This window comes from Salpingoeca rosetta (assembly GCF_000188695.1).
Source record: "Salpingoeca rosetta unplaced genomic scaffold supercont1.21, whole genome shotgun sequence".
NCBI lineage: Eukaryota > Choanoflagellata > Craspedida > Salpingoecidae > Salpingoeca > Salpingoeca rosetta.
In genome coordinates this window covers 1,176,558-1,197,063 of record NW_004754913.1, presented here as the reverse complement: position 1 = coordinate 1,197,063, position 20,506 = coordinate 1,176,558, and the positions used below count along the sequence as shown (strand labels likewise).

At 57.2% G+C, this 20,506-nt stretch overlaps 3 protein-coding genes across 3 annotated transcripts; 1 reads left to right on the top strand and 2 right to left on the bottom strand.

Moving 5' to 3' along the window:
- Positions 1 to 128: 128 nt before the first annotated feature.
- PTSG_08266 (uncharacterized protein) lies at positions 129 to 4,229 on the bottom strand (the record flags this gene model as incomplete). Its single annotated transcript, XM_004991235.1, has 11 exons — positions 129 to 827; positions 1,089 to 1,175; positions 1,445 to 1,514; positions 1,690 to 1,790; positions 1,964 to 2,059; positions 2,277 to 2,418; positions 2,658 to 2,757; positions 2,981 to 3,077; positions 3,353 to 3,510; positions 3,756 to 3,879; positions 4,104 to 4,229. 11 exons carry the CDS (start codon positions 4,227 to 4,229, stop codon positions 129 to 131), a joined length of 1,800 nt encoding a protein of 599 aa, XP_004991292.1.
- A 212-nt stretch (positions 4,230 to 4,441) lies between these two features.
- On the top strand, positions 4,442 to 7,640 carry PTSG_08265 (uncharacterized protein). The gene is made up of 5 exons (XM_004991234.1): positions 4,442 to 4,967; positions 5,308 to 5,428; positions 5,594 to 5,720; positions 5,978 to 6,204; positions 6,495 to 7,640. Exons 1-5 carry the CDS (start codon positions 4,855 to 4,857, stop codon positions 6,855 to 6,857), a joined length of 951 nt encoding a protein of 316 aa, XP_004991291.1. The 5' UTR covers positions 4,442 to 4,854; the 3' UTR covers positions 6,858 to 7,640.
- Positions 7,563 to 20,397, bottom strand: PTSG_08264 (serine/threonine protein kinase). Its single transcript, XM_004991233.1, has 19 exons — positions 20,098 to 20,397; positions 19,781 to 19,835; positions 19,457 to 19,563; positions 19,145 to 19,189; positions 18,867 to 19,006; positions 18,634 to 18,690; positions 18,400 to 18,488; positions 18,030 to 18,142; positions 17,664 to 17,776; positions 17,398 to 17,482; positions 17,170 to 17,241; positions 16,682 to 16,944; positions 16,450 to 16,479; positions 16,165 to 16,202; positions 15,751 to 15,860; positions 15,533 to 15,601; positions 12,494 to 15,320; positions 12,084 to 12,179; positions 7,563 to 11,902 (listed from the first exon to the last, which is right to left on the bottom strand). Exons 1-19 carry the CDS (start codon positions 20,242 to 20,244, stop codon positions 7,791 to 7,793), a joined length of 8,568 nt encoding a protein of 2,855 aa, XP_004991290.1. The 5' UTR covers positions 20,245 to 20,397; the 3' UTR covers positions 7,563 to 7,790.
- Between the last annotated feature and the right edge of the window lie 109 nt (positions 20,398 to 20,506).

Sequence of the window (20,506 nt, the reverse complement as noted above, 5' to 3'; positions counted from 1 at the left end):
CACACACACACACACACACACACACACACACACACACACACGAGCACACACACACGAGCACACACACACACACACGAGCACACACACACACGAGCACACACACACACGAGCACACACACGAGCACACCCTAACGTACGACGGTGTGGAAGCCGTCGAGCTGGACACGGTACTTGTCATCGCCCAAGACGTCCATGACGTGGCCTGGGAAGTACTCTTCATGCTCAAACTGGTACACGTAGCACGGCTGCCCCTGCTTGAACACGGGGTGCCGGAGATGTTGTGCATATGCCATCACAAGCAAGCGTGCAGCCTGCTGCACGATGCTGCTGGCCTCAAACGCGGTTGCCACCGCAAACGACGCCTGTGCATCAAACCCGGCATCCAACAACGTCTCCTCCACAACGCTCTGGGCCAGCTGCTCCGCCCGGTCCGACGACAGCAGATATGCGCCCTCCTCCGCAGCCGTGATCATCTCCGCAGTTGACCGCGCCTCCAGCGGCACGTGGGCCTGATCCTCATTGCCAGCTACCTCGCCATCATCCCGCACCACCCTGTCGTCGCCAGCGTCATCGCCGTCGCCAACGTCCTCCTCCCCGTCCAGCATGAGCGCGATGCGTTCCAGCAGCACCTCCAGCGCAATTGCGGCGCAGTACTCGGCCGTGTCGGCGTCCTTGACCGTGCTCTGGAAGCAGCTCGTCGTGGTCTTCACAAGCCGCTCCCGCTTCGTGTCCTCATCTTCCCCCAGCTCCCTCGCAACGTCTTGGAACCGCATGAGATCGCGTGTTGGTGGTGGTGGTGGTGGTGGCTGTTGGCAAGTCTTCTGCCTCTGCTCAAGAGCGTAAATGGTGCAGCTTTTGTTTGTGTTTTGCAGTTGCGAGATGCAAAGATTGCATAACCGCTGGGTGTATGTATTCGGGACGCTTCGTGTGTTATGTTATTGTTACGACCACCACGACGACCACCACGAGGGCGAGAGCATGGATAGCACAGGGAGCAGTGGGCGACGATAGCTGGACGAAGTGTGGTGGTGGTGGTGGTGGTGGTGGTGGTGGTGGTTTGGGAAGATGAAGGTAGCAGCGGCCCATACGGCGACGATGAGCGTGACGGCGCCCGTGAACGCGGCGAGATGGCGCAGCGACAAGTAGTAGCCGCTCGACACCCTGATATCATCAAACTGGAGAGAGTGGATGTGTGTGTGTGCGTGCGAGCGTGCGTGCGTGCGTGTGTGTGTGCGTGTGTGTGTGTGTGTGTGTGTGTGTGTGTGTGTGTGTGTGTGTGTGTGTGTGTGTGATTGTGAGAGCACGACGTGGATGAGGCACAGGTTGTGACAGACGGGAATGGAGGAAGAAACACACACACACACACACACACACACACACACACACACACATGTGCGGGCACAGGGCTGACAGTAGACTCGCCCACCACCGCCACACACCGCACCGTGTCTACTGCAGCGGTATTGCGCGTTCTCGCCTCCGCCAACAGCGCCCGATATCGTGCATCCACATCGCTGCTCGTGGTTGTATGTGGGGGTGGGTGAGGGAGAGAGAGAGAGAGAGAGAGAGAGAGAGAGAGAGAGAGAGAGAGAGGGAGAGAGAGAGAGAGAGAGAGAGAGAGAGAGAGAGAGTGTGTGTGTGTGTGTGTGTGTGTGTGTGTGTGTGTGTGTGTGTGTTGTGTGAGGTCACCTTGTTCGAAGCATGCGCCGAAACTCTGCCTTGTCACATAACCGCAGCAGCCGCGCAGGCGCTATTTCGTCCTCAAGCGACTTTGCATCCGCAAGCACCGCCTGACACAGACGTACAAAAGCAGCGGTGTGTGTGTGTGTGTGTGTGTGTGTGTTTGTGTGTGTTTGTGCGTGCGTTTGTGTGCGTGCGTGTGTGTGTGTGTGTGCGTGTGAGCGCGTAACTTGGGCCATGATAGGAAAGGGTGAGTAGGGGGGTGAGCAGTGCAGTGTCGCACCTCCCAGTCGAGGGGACCAAGCTTGGTAAGGTGCTGGTACACAGAGGCAAAGTCGCACTCCAACGCCTGAAGTTGCTCGCTCTGGGACAGCACAATCTTGGTGGTGTGGCAGAGGCAAGAGAGGGAGAGAGAGAAAGAGAGAGGTAGAGTGGAGCAAATAAGCAAAGAAAGGATGTCAGAAACGCACAGGAATGACATGACAGACGAGGCAAGACAGCGCATTCACGGAGAGACAGGCCAGAAAGAGACATTCATCCACACAGATAGACACATAATCATGCACACAGGTAGACACACGCAACAAACGGCTCACAGCGGCCGCGAGGTAGACGACAAAGTAAGGGTGGGAAGCGAGGCAGGCATCAAAGACACGGCAGCGGTCCTGGTGGTGGTTGAGCACGTGCGAGAACCACGTCACCACCCAGCTGATGGTAAACTCCCCGCCAATCTGCGCACTGCGGTGATTGCAGGCACGTTGGTGATGGCGATGAGGTGTGTGGTTCGAGAAAGCTCAGGCTGTTTGGTGTTGTAAACAGGTGCAAGCGCAGGGAGAGAGAAAGAGAGAAAAAGAGAGAGAGAGAGTGTGTGTGTGCGTGTGTGTGCGTGCGTGTGTGTGTTGTGTTGTGTGTGTGTGTGCGTGTGTGTGTGTGTGTGCGTGTGTGTGTGCATGTGTGTGTGTCGAGGTGACACCGACTTTGAGAGGAAGCGGAAGAGCGGGATATCGCGCTGTTGTATGAGGACGAGGGTGAGGTGCATCACCGGTGTCACCGTGGACAGATCACTGCCCATGAACGCTGGCAACACATACGCACACGCACACGCACACGTTCACCATATGCACACGTTCACCCACACGTACATGCACGCAAAATTAGAGTGAGCGGAACGGCGGAGGCGACGTGGCACTGCTCGTAGTCGCCATGTGTATGTGTGCGTGTGTGTGTGCGTATGTACACATGTGTGCGTGTGTGTGTGCTTGCATGTGTGCACTGCAACGCCCGCTGTCGCTCGTCACACCTTTAAGATGACATCGACACAAGCGGCACATGATGTTGAAGGTGGCATCGTCGTTGTCAAGCTCTATCAAAGGCACAGCCACCACATCATGCAATCCCTGGCGCAGTGCACATGAGTGTGTGTGTGTGTGTGCGGATGAGTTGAATGCACATCATCGAACACATATGTATGTGACAAGCAACGAGGGATGCATATCGAGCGGTGTAGATGGCACGCAACGACAAAGCGTCGCACACACACACACGCACGCACACACACACACAGACGCACACACACAGACGCACACACACACACACACACACACACACACACACACACACACACACACACACACACACACACACAGACGCACGCATACCTCTCTAGCCTGACCTGGTAGTAGTGCAAGTCTGGGTATTTGGTCATGAGGGCGTTGATGATCTTGGATAGGCGTTGACGCATTGCCTCACGCTCAGAGTCGGATGTGTACTGCCATAACGATCGATCCACATCCAGCTTGATCTGTTTGGAATACGTGTTATCCAGGCAATCTTCAAGCACGGCATTGAGCAAAGCCGCCAATACTCAATGAGACTGACAAGCCAACAACGATAACAACAACGACAACAACCGAATGGCAGGACAGACAACAAGCAGCTCGCACCAACCCCTCACACTCAACACGCAGAAAACCTCCCTCACACCAACACACCCACACCCACACAGAACCTCCAACGTAGCCTACAACACACACGTCACACGTAGAAATGAATGCCATGTGTAGAGCGAGCTGCACCTGGAAATGTGGCGGTCGCGCCTGGGTTCACGCCGAGCAACCGACACCATGCCACCTTCCGCACAGTTGCGGTGAGGAAGCCACCCTTTTCAAACGCCAACCTCTGAAGCGCCTCAACGTCCACCTTCACAGTGCATGTGCGTGTGCATGTGTGAGTGCGTGCATGCATGTGTGTGGATGTGGGTGTGGATGTGTGAGTGTGTCATCAGCAGTCGTGGCTTCAGCCATCATGTCGACACCATCAACCCATGTGTCACAGCACACACACACACACACACACACACACACACACACACACCACACTGGTATGGGGTTTCTTTTGTTCACTTCACCATGCTGCGCACTTACATGGGGTCCTTGGACGGCTGCGAGAACATCCTGGTGTCGCTGCTTGTGCTGTTTGGAGCCGCCTCGTCGGCGCACCTTCTGCCGCTGGCGGTGGCCGAGGCGGTGGCGGTGGCGGTGCGAGCACATTGCTGCCGTGGCTTGCTTGTTGTCTGCTGTTCTCTTTTTTGCTGCTGTCTGTTGCGTTGGCGCAGTCATGCTCGAAACTGCGATTTGTGCTGTCGTTATCTTTTGCTGAGTCAGCACACCCCCGCCACATGTGCTCATCAGATGACGTGAGGTTCTTCGTGAGTGTGCATCATCATCATCACCACTGCAGGCTGCCTTCTTCACTTCTTCAAGCACGCTGCTGCGTTCTTGCTTCTGGCTGGCCTTCTTCCTTCGTGTTGGTGCTGGTCGCTGCTGGTGGCGTGCCCTGTTTTGCATCAAGTCTTTGGATTGCGACAGCAGCAGCAGCAGCAGCAGCTCCCCCACTTCCTCATTCATTATCGTCATCATCATCACACGACACGCATCCACCCACACAGCCTGACCGGCCACTCTTGTGACCAACACACACCGCATCAGCCATCACAGCAAAGGAAACCCGAACAAGCGCCTTTTCACGCAACAAGCAAGCAAGCAAGCGCCATTTCTCCAACGCCACATCGCACGACTGTAACGCAACAACCACACACCACCACCCAGCTGATCCTCAACAAGCCACACCTGCTGCTTCTCGTTCAAAGCATACTACAACCGAAACCAGAACAAAATGGCCCTGGTTGGAGAGAAGACCGAGCTCGAGGCCACAAGGCCTCAGGACACACGCATGGTCACCCCCACCACCGTCGCAGACTTTGTCATCCACACAGGCAACGTCCAAAGGTACTTTGTGAACAGCATGTGCACGTGCGTGTGAGGGCTGCCTGTGCGCCGTGTGTGCTGTATTCTCCGTCTTTGGTTGTGTCACCATTACACCGTGTACATGACCAGACAACAACAACAACAACAACAACAACAACAACAACAACAACAACAACAACAACAACACGACCGCAGGCTTCCCTCTTGCTGCTGTGTTGTCGTTCATTGTCGTTCATTCATTGCCTTGCCAGACTGTGTGTGGCTGTGATGATGTCCTTGGTGTGCGTGCTCACACTGCCACGCTGCCACACTGCCTTTGCTGCTCTTTCTTTTCTCCCTTGATTGTGTGTTCCGCCCTTAGGTGCAACCATCTTCAGGCGCGCGTGCCCGCAACTCTGCAGCGCGAAATCACCACAGCTCTCAAGTGCACCATGCAGTGTTGGAAGAAGCACAACAAGGGCGACTTTGTCATGTCCCGCGAGGTGTGTGTGTGTGTGTATGTGTGTGAGCGTGTGTTTGCGTGCGTGTGCGTGTGTGCATACGTGCATAAATGCGTAAACGTGTGTGCGCTTGTGTATCGGCAACTCTGGGCCACCTCAACGCGCTCTCACATCACTCACGCACATTCACGCACAATGCCGCTGTAGGTCATTGGGCACCCAAAGCTCATGCGCGTGCCTCTGTCTGGAAACGCAATGGCAAAGCGCGTCCGTGTCAAGCTCTTCATCCTCGACAAGTTCGAGGAAGGCATCGTCAGCAAGGCTCTCACCGGCGGTGCGTTGTTGTCGTTTGTCTTCATTTGTCTTCATTTGTCTGTTCGTTCCTGCAGTTTGTGTTGGTGTTGTTTTTCTGTTGTTTGTTCGGCACCGGTGCTTGCTCCTTCCCTGTCTCTCCGCTGTGTCGACTGCGCCAGTCAGCCACAACTGCTGGTCCAACAGCCCAGCCCAGGGTGCACTCGACCTGTTTTGCTCTCATGCCATGATGGTATCATCCTCACTCTGCACCACGACCACACCAACCAACGTGTACAGTTGAGAAGGCGGTGGGCTTCGCCGGTGTCGACACACTTGTGGTTGATATGAAGGCTGCTGGCGGTGCTGAACAGCATGAGGAGGAGGAGGCAGGGCGCGATGGCGGCCGTGACCTCGTCGCCGCATGGCGCGAAATGGAGAACCTGCATGATTACGGCCTCGCCAAATCCCTTGGCGTCGCTGACCTTGATACTGACACCCTCCAGCATCTCGCCTCTGTCGCAAAGGTCAGATACATGCTCCTTTCCCTGGTTGCCCTTCCTCCGCCCACCCTGAATAACAACAACAACTTCAACAACAACTTCAACAACAACAACAACTTCAACAACTTCAACAACTTCACACGTGCACTTGCCATAACTGCTCACGCCATGTGTTGTTGTGCTTTTCTCCCTCTGTCTCGCTCTCTCACCTCTCTCACCTCACACACACGCACACTCACTCACTCACTCACTCACTCACTCACTCACTCACTCTCCCCCCCCCTCTCCTGCGCCTGCTTGCCTGGCTGTGACAGGTCCCCGTTGCCGTCAACGAGGTGGACCAGCAGACGCGCTGCGCATCGCTGCCCTCGTCCCTCCGCACATATGCACGCGAGCACGGCATTCGCCTTGACGCCCACAGCGACGCAGGCCACCCGCTCCCTAAGCAGCAGTTTCAGAAGATCATGACCAAGGTGATCAAGGACCAGAGCCTGTTCACCCCCGGTGGCGAGCACACGCCTGGCGGCGACACACCCGGCACGCCCGGCTCTGCTGTTGGGGCTGCGCTGCGGGTGGACTGGACTCCCAGATGGGTTGCGCGGTACACCGTCGTTGACACGGAGCGCTCTGTCGTTGACTCAACCGGTTTTGTGATTGGCGGCCGCTACATCGTGTAACCAGACACGCCACCACCACAGCACCACAATGCTCATCACCCGTGATTGCTGCCGCTGTCCTGCTTTGGATCCACATCCCTGCTGTTCTTGTACGATTTGGGTGCTTGTCTCTCCTTCTCCATCCCCTTCCCTCCCTCTATCTCTTCCTTGGGCACAATGCGACGTTGTTGCTGCTGCCGCTACTGGCGCCGTTACATGCTGTGGTGTTCGTGGGATGCTTTTCATCTTTCTTGCCGTGTTGCATCAGCCTCTAGCTTTTCTCTCTTGCTGCTTTCATTGATTGCGTTATTGCCGCTGTGAACACCCGCTTGCTCCCATTTCTTGCCCGCCTCAGCTCCCCTCCTTTTCCCCAAAACGCACACGCCCTTGTTCTCGTGCCCCTAATTATCTCCTTCCTCCCTGTGAGCGTGTGTCTCACGAACCACGCTCAAGTTTCCCTTTGCACCCGTGTTCATCATGAGTGTTCGTTGGTGTTGTTGTGTACGCGCGCGCGCTTGCGACTGGTTGTTCCCATTATTCCCCTTTGCCTGGTATTTGCTTCCCCCTTCCCTTCCTCCCAGTTCACGGTTCACTTGTTTGCCGCTGCCTGCAATAATGCCACCCTTTGTTGTTTCATGTGCGCGTGCACGTGTGTCTTGTCTGTGCGCTGCACGTGTGTCTTGTGTGTATCGAGCTCATCAAAACCGCTTCCAGTGACCCTTTGAGTTCCCATTTGGTGGTTTTATGGTTCAGCTAACGCGTGCACACCCCCGTTGCCACGTCAATTAAAGACATCAGCCACAACATATCACACAGAATCACATCACCCCACACACAGCACCACAGCAAAAAACACGCACGAACCATGAGCGAAAAGCAAACAAACATGAGAAGATCAAGACAATTTCACACCAGCGGCAAGACAGCAGCTTCAACACATTTGGCAGCTGTTATCTACTGCTGCTGGTCCATGCCATGTTGTGCCTGCGCCCATTGCTGCGTTGCTGCTGTGTTGTCTCTGTTGCACTGCTGCGCCAACGCCTCCGCCGTCGGGCTCATGAACCGACGATCAGCATCGTCATCGTCACCTGCTCCGCCATCATCGTCTCCTTGCACAACGCCGTACACGGGCTGCTGGTGCTGCTGTTGTTGTTGTGGCTGCTGTTGTTGTTGTGGCTGGTGCTGTTGTGGCAGTTGTGGCTGTTGTTGTGGCTGTTGTTGCTGTTGTTGTTGTTGTGGTTGTTGTTGTTGTTGTTGTTGTTGTTGTTGTTGTTGTTGTTGTTGTTGTTGTTGTTGTTGTTGTTGTTGTTGTTGTTGTTGTTGTTGTTGTTGTTGGTAGGGAGCATCAAAGTCATATGGACCAGTCGCATCACCGCCAACAAGGTTGTTGCTCGTGCCTTGTTCTACTGTCACATCGCCTTCATTCCCACCGCCATCAGCTTCCGTGTCGTCACCATCACTACCATCATCATCGTCATCATCGTCTTCGCTGCTGTCGTCATCATCATCGTCACCATCGTCAATGTCATCGCGGTCTATGTCATTCCCAGCATCGCCATTGTCATCATCATCACCATCGTCATCATCGTCACGAGCATTGTTCCCATACTCGTCACCAGCCATAGCAGCCATTGCATCCATGCCATGTTGCGGCGATGGCACCAGCGGCATCCCATACGGCCCCAGCCCAAGCGCTGGGGACTGGGCTGTATACGGGGAGCCAAGGCCACCACCGTACGCGCCCAGCGCTGCGGAGCTAAAGGCTGGATTCGTGTACCCTTGCAAGCCAGCCATGAACGGGGGAGGCACAGCTGCAGCGAAATTTGCCCCACTCGTGCGACTGCGGTCCGCGCTAACGCCGCCAGCGTCATCAGTTTGCCGGTGCTGCGAGCGCTGCTGCTGCTGTCTTCGCCGCCTCCGCTGCTGGCGCCGCCGCTGCTCCTGCTGCATGGCGTGCTGCTGCTGAAGAAACAGCTGGTACTGCATCAACTGCGCTTGAAGCCACGGGTTCGCCAACAAGGGTGGCATCTGCCCGGGCGACTGCTGCTGCTGCTGCTGCTGCTGCTGTTGCTGTTGAAGCAACTGCAGTTGTTGCTGCTGTTGCAGCATGTGCTGGACCTGCAACAGCTGCTGTTGAACTTGTCGCAGGGTAGGCTGCAGGCCAGGTGCGGCTGTGTATCCAAACCCAACGCCCCTTGCACGTCTCCGCTCACCACCGCGCCGGCGGTCGGGTTTCCTCTCGCGTTTCCGTGCTGCACCTTCACTGTCACTCTCCCGCGTGCGGTGGCGGGGCCGCGCCATGCCCGACGCGTCCCGCATCGGCAACATGGGCGGCTGCATCAGCGGTGCTTGCTGCTGCTGCTGCTGCTGCTGCAGGGGTTGTGGCTGTTGCTGCTGCATCTGTTGCTGGAATTGCTGCTGCTGCTGCTGCTGTGTGCTCATGTCCTGAGAAACGGCCATCTCTGCCACGCCCTCGGTGTCCTCGATCGACCCGCCAGGCAGCGGCACGAGCGGCACATATTGCATGCCTTGCTCTGTTTGCACCAGCCCCAGCTGCGGCTGCACATACCCGGCACCCGCCATTCCCTGAGGAAATGCCATGGGTAAGCCAGGAGGGGTAACCGCAGGGAGCATGCCAGGCACAACGCCGCCAGCAGTCCCTGCCACAGCCATGGGCGCTGCAGGGAAGGCGCGCGGCAACTCAGACTGTTCCTCTTCCTGTTGTTGTTGTTGTTGTTGTTGTTGTTGTTGTTGTTGTTGTTGTTGTTGTTGTTGTTGTTGTTGTTGTTGTTGTTGTTGTTGTTGTTGTTGTTGTTGTTGTTGTTGCTCTACTGGCTCAGTGGTTGTGAGGTCCGGTGGCGCTGTGCGAATCGAGCCCGTGCGATCTCGTTCAACATCTGCTTGCCGCTGTCCCTGCACACTCAAACTCCCACCTTGCCCCGCGTCTTCAGCCAGCGTTTGCCGTAGCTGTGGCTGTTGCTGCGGTAGCTGTTCCGGCTGCTCCTGCTTGTCAGTTTGTTCCTGAGATTGCTGCTGCGTTGTGTCGTCTTGTTTGCCTTCTTGCACGGCCTCGCCCTGCCTCAGCTGCGACTGCTGCCGGCCCTGGGCGCCTTCAACATGCTGCTGGGCGTGGGAATTGACCGACGAATCCACATCATCGGTGCTCATGCCGCGGGGCACCGACGAAGCGGACACCACCTGCCGCTGTCGCTGCTCATCGACGCCACCGCCCCCACCGCCGGGGCCAGCGCCTTGTTCACCTTCATCTCCACCTTCACCCTCATCGTCATCACCCTCCCCTTGCGAGAGCTCCTGGAACAGCCGCCGCAGATCGTTGATCTTCTCGGGCAGCACATCCACTCGCTCGCCCAGCATGAACCTGAGCAGCGATTTGACGCGCGACATCTCGGCCTTGAGCCGCTGCACCTCTTGCTCCGCTGCTGCTGCCCTGCTCGCTTCCTCATGTACACGCGCGCGAACTTTGAGGCGTGGGCTGCGGGCCAGGGGCGAGACGCTGGGTGCCTCCTGTCGCCTGCCACCGTGTGGCTTGTCCTCGGGCTCCGCACGCCTGCCGCCGCTGCTGCTGTCGGGATGCACGGGCGTGACCGCGTTCACAGAGCGCAGGTCACCACCATCGCCGCCACCACCAGCACCGCGCCCGCGAGGCGACGGCGACACAATGCCGCGTCGATCGTACTCGTATGTGGGCATGCACTTCTTCAGCTCGTTGACTTGTTGCTGCAGGCTGGCCACGTGGTCCTCAAGCTTCTCCACCCGATGTTCCGAGATGGGCACGTCCTCCGCCACCACGCCCTTCTGCGCCACAGTCAGCGGCGACTTGCGCCCGCGCGTCACCTGCGCAGCCGTCTTGCCGAGCAGCATGGCCGGATCAAGCACGCAGCCTTCGTCGTCCATGGTCACAGACTCGTATGCGTCAAGCAGCAAGTCCTTGTCTTCGCCAGAGAGCAGCTCCATTTGCGCATCCGTCTCGCTGTGCAGGCGCGAGTTTGGTGTCCCCGGTTGGGCACTTCGGTCGCCAGCTGACTCTTCTTGCACCTTCTCCACATCTTGCTGCGCCTGCTGCTCTTGTTGCTCTTGTTGCTGTGCATCCTCCTGCTGCTCCTGTGCATCCTGCTGCTGCTGCTGCTGCTGCTGCTGCTGCTGCTGCTGCTGCTGCTGCTGTTGTTGTTGTTGGTGCTCACCATCCGCCGATTGTGTTGGAGTGGCACTTGCGTCGTCATCACGGCCAGCATTGCTTGCTTGGACCAACAGACCCTCTGCTGCTGCTGCATCCCTAGCATCGGGAGCAGCATCAACATCACCAGCATCAGCATTACCGTCATGACGGCTGTCGTCGTCCTGTGCAGGGGTGTCTGGCAGGTGCTCGTTGTCATCGCCAGTGCCGGGTTGTCCGACAGGAACAGCTGCTTCCGCGCCATCACCATCCCTGGCATCACCGTCGCCACCGGGTTGGCTGTCATCACCATCAGCGTCATCACGGCTGTCAGTGCCATGGAAGGCCGACTCCCCGCGCTGCGACTTGTCGCTAACATCCCCGTCCTCGGCGGGCTGCTGCTGTTGCTGGTGGTGGTGGTGTTGTTGTGAGAGTGCAGGTGTCTGCGGTTCATCGGCTGCCATTGTGGCTGTGCCGCTCTCATCACCGTCGCCGGCGTTGGCGCGGTCACCATGGCGCTCCTGTGTTTGCTCCTCTGTCTCCTCTTCGCGCGGCCGCGGTTCTTGTTGCTGCTGGTCCTGCTGCGCTTGCTGCTGGTCTTCAGTGACCTTGGTGTCTGCGTTAGCAACGGCAGCGGCGACAACACCGCTGCCACGGCCCTTTACGCTGTCTGGAGAGGATGGCGTGTCGAGCACATCGGCCACGGAAGCGGACGGGTCCAGCTCGCGCTCGCAGTTGCGAAGCCACTCCTCCTGCCGCTCGGCGCTCATGTTGGCAAACAGCACGCGGAAGAGGCAGATGAACACGAAACGCGAATCACACTCCTGGATCAGGTTCATCTCCACCAGCTCACCAACAAACTTCAGCGCCTCAGAGAACGGCGAGTAGAGCTCTGTCATCCGGTAATGATGGTGGTGGTGGTGGTGGTGGTAGTCGAGTGCGTGAGCGCAAAGGAAAGATTCAAGGCTACTCCTTGCCCCGGTGGGGAGGGGGAGGCAAACACACAGCACGCACGCACACACGCACGCGCGCGCACACACACCAGATGTGTACATGTGAGCATACATACGCACCAGGGATTGTGGTGGAAACGTTGCGAAAGAGGTAGAAGGAGTCGTATTCGTCATTCTGGGCTGCACGACCAACTTGCGGTCCTTGGGTGCCATCGTCTGGGCAACCAACAAGAGAGCAAGAGAACAAGACAAAGAGGCACGTGAGAACGGGGGAACATGGCAATGGGGAAGCAAGACAGCAAGCAGATGGTACTGCCAGTAGACAGCTCAAAAACAGACGACGAGAACGCACGAGTCACAACACGAGAACACTCAAATATGCATGCACGACTGCAAGAGCACAAGCACACACACGCACACACACACACACACGGACACGCACACACACACGGACCCAAGCACTCACATGAACGGGCACAAGCACACACACGCACGTACGCACGCACGCACAAACACAGCTACAAACCAACCTTGGCCCTTGTCTGACAGCCCATCGATGGAACGAGAGACATCGACAACAATGCCAGAGCCAGTGTTCTGCCTGACGTGCCCTTTCTGTGGCTCTGCGACGTCTTCCCCGCTGCTGCCAATCCCTTCTTCTTCTTCTTCTTTTTGGTCATCCTCGTCTCCTTCGTCTTGATCAATTTCCTCAAAGCCATCAATGACAACGGCGCTCGGCTTGCCATCCAGAGCCAGCGGATCACGGCCATCATCGCCCCTATTGTCGTCGTTATCAGTTTCAACCTTCTCGTCCTGGTCATCTTCATTGTCACCACCGTCGTTGGCACCATCGCCGTTGTCACCAGCGACTCGCTCCTCAAGGGCTTCCACTTGCTGCTGCGACGATGGTGTCTGCTCGTTGCCTGCAGGCATGGTGCCAGCGCCAGTACCGGCATCCAGCACCATGACCTCTGTTGCGGGCACTTCCTCAATGGGCGACAGGTGCGCCGCGCCCTGCGTGGCCGGGGGCGGCGCTGTCAGCATGCGGTGGTGCGCGCTCTCGCTCTCGGATGAGTCATCATCCAGGCGGTCGACCTCGTGCACGACGACGCCGCCACGCAGCTGTCGCTCCCGCTGCAGCATGTCCGGCAGCGGTGTGCCTGTCGACGAGTTGTGGTTTGATGGGTTCGAGGCGCCAATTTCCTCCTCCTCCTTCTCCCCTTCGCCCCCAGGCACCGGCCGCTCTGCCAGGCTTGCGTTGAGGCTGCCACCGACCCACATCTGGCCTGGGCGCACCTCCACGGCCTCCACAGAGATGGCGCGGCTGTCACAGCCCGTCACGTCCACGGATATCGCAGAGAGCGATCCCTTCCCTGGCGACGACACCGCCGACGACTCGTCCAGGTCGCTGTAGTCGTGGAAGCTGGAGCCGTCCAGCGTGCTGTGAGATGAAGGCAGACGCAGCGGCGATGGCGGTGCAAGGCGGCCCTGGCGCCCGTGCCCTTGCTCCACGCCTGGTTCTGTTCCCACTGTGTCTGTTGCTCCCGTCGTCGTTGCGGCTGCGGCTGTTGTGTCCACGGGTGTGGATGTTGACGGGCCCGTGTCGCCCTGGGAGGCGCCACCATCCTCCAACACCATATCGTCAAGGTGCACCCCCGCCTGCTCCGCTCCCAGCGCAACAGTGCGCTGCGGCGTTGATGCTGCTGGTGGCGAGTGCAGCCGCGAGGGCACGTCTGAGTTAGGGAGAGACGAGGCTTGCTCTTCTGTTCCACCACCCGCACTTTCCGCCTGCTGCTGTTGCTGCTGCTGCTCGTGTGGTTGTGCGACGGGTGGTTGGGGCTCGCTCAAGGAGGGGACAGACACGGCAACAACGCTGGGCGATGGCGGCTTACTGTCCACGGGAACGGAGCTTGCCAAACGCCCGCTTGAGGCAGCTGTGTCTGTATCGGGCATACTTTCCTGCTTTGGCCTTCCTCCATCAATTTCCAACGTGTTGCCGTCGCTTCCACTAGCTGCACCATGTTCACCATGTTCATCATCATCACCATCACCATCATCATCATGGCCACCATCGTCATCATCATCCTCGATGGTATCCATGGCGACGAGGTCAACACCGTGCGCCGCCGTCGTCTCCTCACACAAGGTGTTCTCGCACTCCGTGTCTGTGTCGTCATCATCATCGTCGTCATCATCATCGCCATCGTGCTCCGTGTCTGTCACATCTGTGACTTCCTCGTCATCAGCCGTGCCCGTCTCCTCTGTCAATGCGCTTGCCTTCAAATGCTCACCGTCATCATCGTCGCCTTCACCATCAGCACTGCGCTGCTGGTCGCTGCCTCGTCGCTGTTCGGGGGCTTCGCTTGGCGGTGACGCGGTTGATGTGCGCTCGCTCGCGCTCTCAATCACAATTGCCGGCTTGCCCTCTTCAACAGCCTGAGCGTCATCGCCGTTGCCGACAGCATGTGCTCCTGGTGCACCCTCATCTCCATTGCTGGCGCTGGTGTCACCGCCATCGCTGCCGCCTACTTTGCCCTGCTGCTTCCGCTGCTGCTGCTGTGGGCAGTTGGCTCCAGGCAGTTCGTCTCCGGACGTGAGCGGTTCCATGATGGCGTGGATGCTGGTGCGTCTGCTGCTGCGCCGGCGTTCCATGCGCCGCGCACCGCCCACAGGCAGAGGGCGCGGGTGGCTGTGATGGTGATGGTGGTGATGATGATGACCGTGGCCATTGTTCTCCTCCTCATCCTCCTCCTCTGTCTCGTCAGAGTCGTCCTCGTCATCGTCTTCGTCGTGGTCGTCATCTGTCGTCTCGTGGCGCGGCACAGGCAGCTCCATCGCCAGCACTTCCTCCGTGCCAGAGCCAAGCAGCTGCAGCGCCTGTTCGCCCTGAGAAGCACCATCACCGCCACCCTTGCGCTCCTCTAGCTGCTGTTCTTGTTGTTGTCCTTGTGGTTGTGGCTGCTGCTGCTGGTTGGTGTCACCGACATCTTCGACGGTGCTCAGCTCATACTGCTCAAACTCCACTTGCTCGCCCCCATCATTGCCCTCCATTGTTTCGTCTCCTTCGCCTTCTGCTGCTGTGCTTCCCTGAAACACGTCGCCGTCACCGCCTTCTTCCTCATCTTCCCCCTTCCCTTCCCCTTGCGCCTGCTGGCCACGTTTTGCACCGCGCCGCCCACGCACCTCGCTCACATCAAGCTCGTCGCCGCTACTGATCATGGTGTTGTCTGCGGTCACAGAGCGGGAGGAGGCGAGAGCGTGCGCCGGGATGGTTTCATCACGGCCCTGTTGCGCTGCAGACGGCGACCTACGCGTCGCCACGTCGGGCAGCTGCACGGGAAGCAGGCGCAGGTGCAGCTGTAGCACGCACAGGGATATGTGGGAGAGAGAGAGAGAGAGAGAGAGAGAGAGAGAGAGAGAGAGAGGCGTGTGTGTGTGAGCTTAGGTGTTTGCGTGTGTGTGTGTGTGTGTGTGTGACGGCATGCAGACGGCGGCTTGCACTCGCAAAACATGTGTGAATGTGTTCTTGCAACTCCGGGTGTGTTTGCGTGTGGTTTTATGCAGCGCACCTCGACGATGAGCTGGTCCTCTGGTTGCTTGAGCTTGTGGAGATATGGTCCGAGATAGCTCGGCACATCCTGAACATGCAATCGAACAGGTGAGACATGAATACAAGCCAATGACAAGGCAAGAGAAGCGTTACAGCCTGATGCTCAGGTGTACGACACATGAGGCACACACAAGACAAGCTTCCCACGACACAGATGGGTGGAAACAAGTGGGACACCTGCTTGTTTGTAGGGATGGCGATGGCGTTGAGGTGCGAGCCGTATTCCCCGCGGCGCGGTTCCTGGCTTGCTTTGCTCAGGTAGATGCGCACACCAGTCACACCGTCCACTGGTGCACGCACGCGCATGAAGTGGTACAGGTAACGTAGAGAGGGAGAGGGTAAGTAGGGCGAGGTTGTGTGTGTATGTACGTGAGTGTGAGTGAGTGAGTGTGTGCGAGTGAGTGTGAGTGTGTGTGTGATGAGAGAGAGAGAGAGAGCGTGTGTGTGTGTATGTGTGCGCCATGGGTCGTGATGATTATGGGTGTGGCAACAGTGCAGCAATGCGTCGCGAGAAGAGCAAAAAGAGTTTCACATTATGACAGCAACATGAAGGCGCGGGCTATCATGTTAGTGGTGGTGGTGGAGGCTTACCGCGGCGACTAAGGGGCTTGTCGAGGCCAGCAAACATCCTATGGACAGGAAAGACACGAAGAGAGACAAGGAGAGAGCGTGTGTGATGATCAAGAAGGAAATGAGATGAATGTGTGAATGCGTGTGAGTGTGTGAATGCGTGTGAGTGTGTGAATGCGGGTGAGTGAGCGTGAGAAGATAGTAGGCAGGTAAGTAATGAAAGCTGTGTTTATAGACACGTGCGTGCATGGATGGGTGGAGGATGTACGAGTGACGAGTGGACTGTTGTGGGGCGCATGTGCTTACCGCAGCTCGGCAAGCTCCTTGAACTCGACCCTGAATCACAGCACGCGAGCAAGTACGATGACACGCGGTAAGAGTGAGCTGGTGCTGTAGATGGGTGGCGCAACGCCAGAAAGCGCACGCATATGATCTTGGAGCCACGACAGCGTCACCGCACTCACATCGGAAAGTGCATGAAGGACAACAACAAAACAACCAAACCCCCACACACGCACCCATCCACACGATGACCTACTCCTGTGGGTGCCAGTCGTAGTTGCCAGAGAAGGAGCAGTGGATTGGGGCGCACTGACACGTGCGCGTGTGCAAGCAGGCCGATTGTGCCTTTGCCCGGTCCCCAAGCGCTGCTGCGTTCTCTTTGTTGGCGCCATCCTTGCGTCTGCGCGTGTACTGCTGACGAAAGTGCGACATGATGGCTTGCGTCATGTGCCGGTTCTTCACGTTGAACGCGCCAACCTCGCGAAGATACAGCATGCACATCATCGTCAGGCTCGGCACCTGCACAGCAGTTGGTTGGTGGTGGTGATGGCGGTGGTAGTCAAAGGTGTCAAGTCAGAGGGTGAGCAATGTGCGGCTGGGGTGTTGTGTGTGTGTGTTTGTTTGTTTGTGTGTGTGTGTGTGTGTGTGTGTGTGTGTGTGTGTGTGTGTGTGTGTGTGTACACTGCTGTTTGTGAGGTTCGTTGTTGTGGGCAAGCACGTTCAAGCAATCATGGTGACTCTCACCTCAAACACCCAGGACTGCTTCTGAATGGACTCAATTGTCGGTTCCTCAGACAGGAGATGAAGCAGAAACTCCTGCCAACGCAAAGTCGTGGTGGTGGTGGTGTTGTGAGCGTGAGCGTGAGCGTGTGTGTGCATATGTGTGGGTGATGACACATAGAATACCCGATGAAACCACGTGAAGACGAGCGGGGAAAGGCGTTCTCTCCCCCGGTCGGCGCACGAGCTTACCAGCAGTCTGCCGCGCTGTGAGCCAATCAGATCCTTGGCATGCTGGTCCTCCGTGATCTTCTTCGTGATGCATGCAGGCACACGGCTGTCATGGATGTGTGTGTGTGTGTGCGTGTGTGTGTGTATGTGCGCTTGTGTGTGAACGCCTTGCGACAAAGATTCGCCCACGTCATCCAGCGTGCAAAGCATTGATGCCATCAATGCAGCAAGAAGTGCATTGGTGTGAGTTCTCGCCCTGTCCTCAGACGCCGCCATTTGCGACTCACTGCTCAAGCTTGTAATCGAGCTTGTCAGGGCGGTCCTTGAGTTCGGCGTATGTCTCCTTGCCAAATGTCAGCTCCGTCAGCACCATCCCGACAGCATAAATGTCGTCAGCAGTCTTAGGGCATGGTGGTGGTGTTTGGTTGAGGGGGGGGGGCGGAAGATGTGACGTAGGATGAGGAATGAAAGGTGCGCGGGAGAGATGGAACGTAGGGGTGGCAAGGTGAAAAAACAAAAGAATAGTGCAACAGCTCAGTCAAGTCACACATGAAAAACTCCAACTCATGGCACACACACACACGCACACGCACACGCACACGCACACACACACACACACAAGGCTGCGGTGGGCGACGCGAACGCAAGCATACCTCTGTGCTGAGCCCCTGGAGGGATTCCGGGGAGCGGTACATGAGCTCGGACAAGCTGATGCGGTCGTCTTTGGGGCCTGACGAGTTGATCTCCTTGATGCGCGTGAAGCAACCTGGCAGTGTGTGTGTGTGTGTGTGTGTGTGTGTGTGTGTGTGTGTGTGTGTTTGTGTGTGTGTGTGTTTGTGTGGGGGGTGGTGGCAGTGGTGGTGATGACGATGATGATGATGACGATGACGATGGTGTTCGTGATGATGGTGTCGTAGAGGGAGGCAGCGACGTTCACAGCAACCAGTTGCACACACAGCTGTATTGTCTTCCTTCAAGTGTGTGCATGTGCACATGTGAGGTGTGTATAGCGTGTTGGCTTACCGCAGGAGAGCTTGATGCCGCCCTTGATGTCAAAGAACATGGTGTTGGGTCGGATATTGCCATGATGCAGCCCGGCCTCGTGCAGCAGCCTGACAAGCAACACGAGCACGACAAACGTGGGAAGATGAGGCACTGTTGTGGCGATAGCACGCATGATGCGCATTGCGGCGAATGAATATGCATAGCTGTGCGCGCACATGTGCAAGTGCAAGTGCAGAGTGCGAGCAAACGGACTTGAGGGTCTCGACGAGCTGACGGCACCAGCGCTTCATCACCACAAACTTCTCGTGTCTGCACATGAGGCAATAAAGGGGCGTGAGGCGCTGTGATGAATGGCAGGAGATAGAGTAGATAGTGCTATGCACTCGAGCGACAGGACGCCACTGTACACGAACGTGTTTGCAAGTACACGCGCAAGAACACATGCACACATGTACACACAAACACACACGCAGGTACACACGCACTTTTCCTCAGTGTGTGTTTCGAGGTTCCGGATGTAGTTCTTGACAGAGCCACCCGCCGCCTTTTCCGTGATGATGACCACGCGAATGTAGCTGCTGGCGTCCGTGTGCCAGTGGTCGTACAGGCGCAGCAGCCCATAGTCCTGTGAGGGATGCAGCCGTGAAAGCAGGTCGCCCAAGGTGAGCAGAACGTGCATCCAAAGAAGACGCACGAATGGAAGCAGAGCAGTTGGCACAGGAGGCGGGTTTGTCCAAGCACAATGATGGCACGGCGCACATACGTGAATGTTTCGCCAGGCCCGCAAAATCGTGTCAATGTTGATTTTCTGTCGCCAATCCATGTGTGTGTGAGTGAGTGAGCGTGTGTGTGTATGTGTGTGTGTGAGTGAGTGAGTGAGTGTGTGTGTGAGTGTGTGTGTGTGTGTGTATATGTGAGCGTGAGTGAGAGAGAGAGAGTGTGTGTGTGTGAGGGGTGAACTGAAGAGGTGCAGACACAGACACAGGCTGATGGGAAGTAAGTGTACGCTGACGCGCCAAACAGCCACAAAACATGAAACAAGCAAGTAGGGGGTGCACAACGCTGCAGCACGCACGGTGTTGTTGATCTCTTCCGCTGTCATTGCTCGCCGTTCGCCAGTGTCGGGGTCCGTAATCTTGGTCTCAATGCGAGACACGTTCCAAAACGCACTGTGCCCAGTCACTGCCCACACACAACAAAAGTACAGGGTGCACGTGTGTAAGTGCGCGCGTGTGTTAACGTGTACATGTGCGTGCATGAATGTGTGTGAATGAGTGTGAATGTGCGAGAGCATGCGCTGCTGCGAGAAGAACAAAAGGAAGTGCAAGCAGTACGGCAGCAGACAGGCAAACGACCACACTCTCGTTCTTGCAAAACGCAGTCCACCTCTGTATCGTACTTGTGCTGACGGATTCGAACGTGGCGTCAACACCAGCAAACAGCGGCTTCTTCAGCTGTTGATTGTTACAAGCAAGCACGAATACAAGGATGAGCACACGCACACACTCACACACGCACACACACGCACACACACGCACGCACACACACGCACGCACATGCACGCACACGCACACACTCACACACGCACACACACGCACACACACGCACGCACACACGCACACATGCACACACGCACGCACACACACACACGCACACACGCACGCACACACACACACACACACGCACACATGCACACACACGGGCCAATGGCTGTACCGAGTCGAGGCGCTTCCACGCTCCGTCTGGACTGAGGGGATCTTCCTTGGCCTCGTCCGGGATGGCCGCACCGGCTGTGTGCTGCACCTCAGCTTGGGCAGTCGGCACAACCGTGCCACCGCCGCCGCCGCCCTCGGCTGCGTCCATACCGCAGGTGCTTCCAGCTCGCAACAAGCTGGCCGGTTGTGTGCACGCCCGGAAGGGTTGTGTGTGCGCTGCTGGTGCGGTCAGCCGCCGCACGCACACAAACGCAAACCACAGACACACAAACAGCACCAAGCGCAGGCCGAGGTTGCTCGTTGACGAAAATTACTTTATATTTTTCACAAATTGTCACAACTCACGATGACTGCCTTCTTTCTTTCAGCTTTCTCTTTCTTTCTCTCCTCTTTCCTGCCCTTCTCTCTCT